The sequence below is a fragment of the Cornus florida genome, unplaced genomic scaffold (genome assembly GCF_030987335.1).
Source record: "Cornus florida cultivar Cherokee Brave unplaced genomic scaffold, ASM3098733v1 CherokeeBrave_3.0.0_Hap2_Chr06, whole genome shotgun sequence".
Classification (NCBI taxonomy): domain Eukaryota; kingdom Viridiplantae; phylum Streptophyta; class Magnoliopsida; order Cornales; family Cornaceae; genus Cornus; species Cornus florida.
In genome coordinates this window covers 16138410-16144568 of record NW_026775576.1, presented here as the reverse complement: position 1 = coordinate 16144568, position 6159 = coordinate 16138410, and the positions used below count along the sequence as shown (strand labels likewise).

General features: G+C 37.4%; 1 protein-coding gene across 1 annotated transcript; it reads right to left on the bottom strand.

Moving 5' to 3' along the window:
- Positions 1-2546: 2546 nt before the first annotated feature.
- Positions 2547-3107, bottom strand: LOC132313836 (uncharacterized mitochondrial protein AtMg00810-like). Its single transcript, XM_059812779.1, has one exon. It carries the CDS (start codon positions 3105-3107, stop codon positions 2547-2549), a length of 561 nt encoding a protein of 186 aa, XP_059668762.1.
- Between the last annotated feature and the right edge of the window lie 3052 nt (positions 3108-6159).

Below are 6159 nucleotides of genomic sequence, written 5' to 3'. Positions count from 1 at the left end.
AATGTGACACATTTTAGTACATAAGCTAGGGTATTTTAGTCAATTCATTTATCTTAATTTCATATCTTAAATACTTATTTTTGTTATTACTTATTTCAGGTTAATAAAGTTCAAACAGGCTAATAAGAGCCATTTAGCTTATTTTGGAGCTAAGGAGCATAGTTGGAAAAAAGCCAAGAACATACAGCAGAGGAACTTCGATCGATCAAAGGGAATCCCGATCGATCGAAGTCAGCTACAATTGACTGAAATGAGACGGTGCCAACTCAACAAAGTGGATAAGGCCTGAAAGATATTTTTGATGCCACGTCATCTTCGATCGATCGAAGATAAGTTTTTGATCAATCAAAAAGCTTCGATCGTTCGAACTGCCTGCTGGCAGTGTGCTGTCTAATTCCCAAGCACGCCGATCTCTACCTAACTTGTGTATCTGCGAATTTCCTCTAATCATAGGCTATATTTCTGACTTGGTGCCTACTTAAAGAGGCTTGTAATGAATTAATGGAAATTTTTTTTCATTTTTATCTTGTAATATTCGTAGTAGGAGATATTTTTCCTCTCTAGAACTAGGGTTTTGGGAATAAGGCAAGGAAGAAGATGATGATGCCAACCTCCAAGTTAGCCCTTGAGGTTTCCATGACCACTATAATAAGTGGCTAAATCCTTCACTTGGGGCTAAAGATAGCCATTAGGCTTGCTTCCTAAACTTAGCTTTTGTATATTTTTGGAGATTTTAGTTGTAATAAATGTTTTGACCTTGAATAAATATAGATTTTGTAATTTTTACTTGATTTGTATGGATTAATGATTTTAATTGATCGTTTACTTTTATCCATCTGTCTATGTATGCTAGAATGGATATTCATGTGTTTTTCTCTAGATTTAATGAAATTAATGCACGTTTATGTGTATTGATGTTGTTAATTTAGTGATGGTCAAAGCATAGTGCTTAACTGAATATTCTTGTAGTTTATTTGATGGTTCACACTTGTTTTTTGATAGATTGTGCCACACCCTTAGTTTAATTTTCATGTATCTAGCTTAGATGTAGTGTAATTGTTTTAATTTCTTATATAGGTGGACAATCCATTCTTGTTTCTTGATGTTCCATACTTATGAGTGCAAAGAGTATATTTCTTTAGATTATTATGTGTGTTCTAATTATGGTTTAATTGAATCGGTTATGGTCTCATTTGATATGTTGTGCTATTCATTGAATTGACTAAACAATCTATGCTTATTAGCCATCCATGCTTAGTTTTCAGTTAGTGACACACACACACATTTTACAACTTAAATGTCCCCATTAATTTACAATTGTTAGTGTTTAGTGAAGTAAAGCTTAGTGGTGAACTCTAAGCCCCAAGTCCTCTCTTTCTTATTTATTTTCCCTCTAAATTCTGGATTGATAATTACATTATTTTTAATTGAATCTTAGTTTAATCAAATCCAATCTCTCTTTTGATCATTCGACCTACTAATCCAACAATTGATTCCAAAGCACGACTCATTTCCCTTAGGATAATCCCTACTCAATCTTGCTATATTTTAGTTAGTAGTGGTAGTAGCATTCTATAAATTCAAACTTGGCCATACTATATCACACCAATTTAGTGTGCACGACGAAGACACCACCACAGTGTGATGTAACCAGGGATACTTGTAAGTCGTGTGTATTGTAATGGGGGCTACCTGTGAGTCATGTGTGTTATGTTGTAACGGGGGATACCTGTAAGTCTTGTGTTGTAACGGGGGATACCTATGAGTCGTGTGTGTTGTAATGGGGGCTACTGATAAGTGCTCAAATATTGCACATTTTAGCACCTAAGTTAGGGTGTTTTAGTCCTTTCATCTATCTTTATTTTCTCGTTTTAGTCTAAATTTGTGTTTTTGTCTTTTTTAGGTTCATAAGGTTTAAATGAGCTAATTTTGAAGAAGAAGTTTTGGGTTTTGGCTTACTCAAACTAAGAGCCAAGATCTATATTTATATACAAGAATAGGGTACAAAAAAAGGAAACCAAATCAAAGAAAGATATAAAATATGCCAAAATCTACGGGATCTCATGATTATGGGGATTTGATTTACGGGATCCCATAATTACAGGGATCTTATCTACGTGATCCCATGATTATAGGGATCTTACATAAAATATCTAATAAAAGGCTAAAAAACAGCTAATAAAAATAAAAATAAAAATAATAAAGATATTTCAACACTCCCCCACTCCCCCTCAAGCTGGAGTGAAGATATCAATCAAGCCCAGATTGGTAATCGAGGAATGAAACAAAGATAGACCAATAGATTTGGTGAACACATTAGCCAACTGATTAGAGGAACGAATAAAGCACAGCTTAATAATTCCCGAACGAACCTTCTCTCTGATAAAATGAATGTCCACCTTTATATGTTTAGTCCTCTCGTGAAGAATAGAATTTGAAGCAAGCATGATGGTTAACTTATTATCATAAAACATATCCGAGGACTATTTTTCATCTAGCCCTAGCTCCTCCAAGAAAGATCGAAGCCAGAGAATCTCACAAGTACCCTAAGCCATGGCACGATACTTAGCCTCTACTGAAGATCTCAAAACTACAGGTTGTTTCTTACTTTTCCAGGATATAAGATGGTCTCCATAGAAAGTATAGAAGCCAGATGTGGAACATCTGTTAATCTTGGACCCAGCATAGTCTGCATCATTGAAACAAGATAACCCAACTTGCTTGCTAGAAGAATAGAATAATCCAAGTCCAGGACAGGACTTAAGATATCGAAGAATATGATATACTGCATCCATATGAGCTGTACGAGGAGCATGCATAAATTGGCTCACAACACTAACCACAAAAGCCAAATCAGGATGGGTGTTGGTAAGATAAATTAATCTTCCTACCAAACACTGATACTGTGAGGGATCAGAAAGGAGATCTCCGGACTCAGTCGAGATCTTCAGATTAGGATCCATAGGAGTGGAAGCAGGTTTACACCCAAGCATACCTGTGTCTCGAAGAAGATCCAAGACATACTTCCTTTGCAATAAAGAGATGCCCTGCTTAGATCTAGCAACCTTAATTCCCAAGAAATATCTGAATTGCCCAAGGTCTTTCATATCAAAGCTTTAGCCAATTGAATATTTACTTGAGCAATCCCAGGGATGTCATTGCCAGTAACGATGATATCATCAACATAGACAAGCAAAATGATACATCGACCATTGGATGAACGGCGTATAAAACATGTATGGTCAGAATGACATCTAACAAACTCCATGGATAGAATTACATCACTAAAGCGGCTGAACCAAGCTCTACGAGATTTTTTTAATCCATACAAAGACTTTCACAATCGACAGACCTTTCCAGCATACCCCCCTTCAGCCCAAAAATCGGGTGGAGGATCCATGTAATTAGTCTCAAGAAGATCACCGTTAAGGAAAGCATTCTTTACATCAAGCTGATGAAGAGGCCAATTGTGAGAGGTAACAAGGGAAATAAGCAAACGAACTGAGGTCAATTTAGCCACAGGAGTGAAGGTATCATTAAAGTCTTTACTAGGAATCTGAGTAAACCCTTTGGCCACCAAGCGGGTTTTATACCGATCAATAGAACCATCAACTAGATATTTAACACTGAATACCCATTTGCAACCAACAGTTTGTTCACCAGGAGGGAGAGATACAAGCTCCCATGTTTCATTATGTTGCAAAGCATCCATTTGTACCTTCATAGCAGACATCCAATTGGGATTCTGGAGAGCCTCAGACAATGTTTTGGGAATAGAAATGGAATAAGTTTGCCTAGAAAGGCTCGGTAAGACCCTGAAAGACCATCATAGGAGATATACTGCGAAATAGGATGATCAGTACTACAAGCAAATCTAAATCTAGCAGGGGGTTTGCAGTCCCGAGTTGGGTACAGAGACTCGGGAACAAGAATAGAATGTAAAGGAGAAAGAGATGTACCTGAACCTGAGTCTGAAGAAGATGAAGGCAGTTGAGGTGAAGCACGAGGATGGCGTGAATAGACCTACAAAGGGGGTGAGGAAACAACAAGAGAAGGCTCTTCTTGGAAAATAGGAAGAGGACGAGCAAGATAAGAAGCCCTTGATTGAGAGTAGAAGTTTCCTGCAAGATAGTGTTAGAACCAAAAAAAGGGGAATACTCATGAAAGGTGACATCAAGAGAGTGATACATGTGTTTGTGTACTGGATCATAACACCGGTAACCTTTTGACATGGAAGAGTATCTTAAAAAAATACATTTAATGGCTTTGTCATCAAGTTTAGTACGAGAAGGGCAATGATTCTGAACAAAACATGACATCCAAACACCCGAGGCATGATGGAAAAAAGAGTAATATCAGGCTGAAGCACTTGTAAGGGGGCCTTACCATTTAAGACTCTACTAGGGGTACGATTAATGAGAAAAGTAGCTGTAAGAACCGTCATGTGCCAAAATAACTTTGGCACATTCATACCACTTAAAAGACATCGAACAACTGACATTAGTTGGCGGTTTTTACGCTCTGCAACACCATTCTGTTTAGGGGTATATAGGTAAGTAAGTTGATGAAGAATACCCTGTTGGTTAAGTTAAGACCGAAACTCATTGGAAACATATTCACGACCATTGTCAAACCTAATATTCCTAACAATAGTTTTATATTGAGTTTTGACCATTTGGAGGAATTGAGTGAACAAGGGAAAAACTTCAGATTTCTTTTTAAGTAAATATACCCATGTACAACGGGAATAATCATTAATGAATGTGAGATAATAACGATGCCCCAAAAAAGCAGTAACAGGAGAAGGAGCCCGCACATCAGAATATATGAGATCAAACATACTAGGTGCACGATGCATATGAGAAATATAACTGGTTCTAGTATGTTTAGAAAGCTCACAAATCTTACATTGAAACTTATTATCCTTACAAGCCATTTTTAATGAAGGGAAAAGTAGACATAAATACTGAAAGTTTACATGCCCAAGGCGAGCATGCCATAAACTTAAAGTCTGAAAAGAAAAATCATAAGACCTCAAAAATGGAAGAATAGAGGCTTAAAAGCTTGAAGCAAGTGGAAGGGGTGTCGGTGGAGGATCCCCAAAGTAGTAGAGGCCATCGTGCTCATATCCTCTGCCAAAAATCCTCTTCGAACATAGGTCCTTTAAAACACAGTAATGAGGAAAGAAAATCACTGCACAATTTAGTGATTTGGCAAGCTTGCTAACCAATAGAAGATTAAATGTAAAGTTAGGAACATAAAGAACAGATGGCAAAATAATATCAAGGGATAGATGAACATTTCCTTTGCTACGAATAATGGTGGTTGACCCATCGACTAGACTAACAGCTTGATTAACAGAGGTAACGGGAGTAGAAAATAATGGCAACTCACCAGTCATGTGGTCATTGGCTTTGGAATCCAAAACCCAAGTAGGTTTTCCCGCTTTAACATGATATAAGCAGAAGGAGTACCTGTAGCTATAGCAGTCATGGGAGTAGAAGAGCCGGCCCTGGTAGATAAGGCTCCAAACTGCTCCTGAAGCTGACCAATCTGGGACTGTAACTGTTTGAAATCTTGAAAAGATGATCTGTGAGAAGTTGAAGCAGTAGGGACAACAATCTGTGGAGTAGTATACCCACCAATAGTATCGGCTATTGCGGAAGTTTGGCCACAACTCGAAGATAAAGTGTCATTTTGGCTACTAGAATCTTTCATAGTACTAAACTAAGGCTGGTCCACAAGTCGAAGAGGGAAGAAAGAGAAAAAAAAAAAAAGGCCGGAAAAATCGGCGCTTTCCACCAAATATGTTGTCGAACAAACACCGGCAGCCTACCAAAAAAAAAAAAAACCACCAGAAGGACCCTTAGATCAAAAATAAATAAATAAAAAATAAATAAAAAAAAAAACTGTAATGACCCAGTCATTTTCCTTCCTTTCCCTTTCCTCAAATTTTACGGATAAATTTTTTCCGTTGTCCTTTCCTTTTTGTGTTTGGTTTCTCATCGCTTAGTATCATTTTGAGTGCTCGGAAATGGTTACTGAGACTCTTTTCTTTGGATTGACAACTTCCTCTAAGGACCAAGTCATTTCCGCATTTTCACTTTTCGGGACACTATTCACTTTTCGTCATTTTCTCTATTTCGTCCTTTTCCCTAT

Bases quoted from the DNA above. Each gene is read 5' to 3' on its own strand.
- LOC132313836 (XM_059812779.1), bottom strand. From the start codon at position 3,107: ATGAAAGACCTTGGGCAATTCAGATATTTCTTGGGAATTAAGGTTGCT.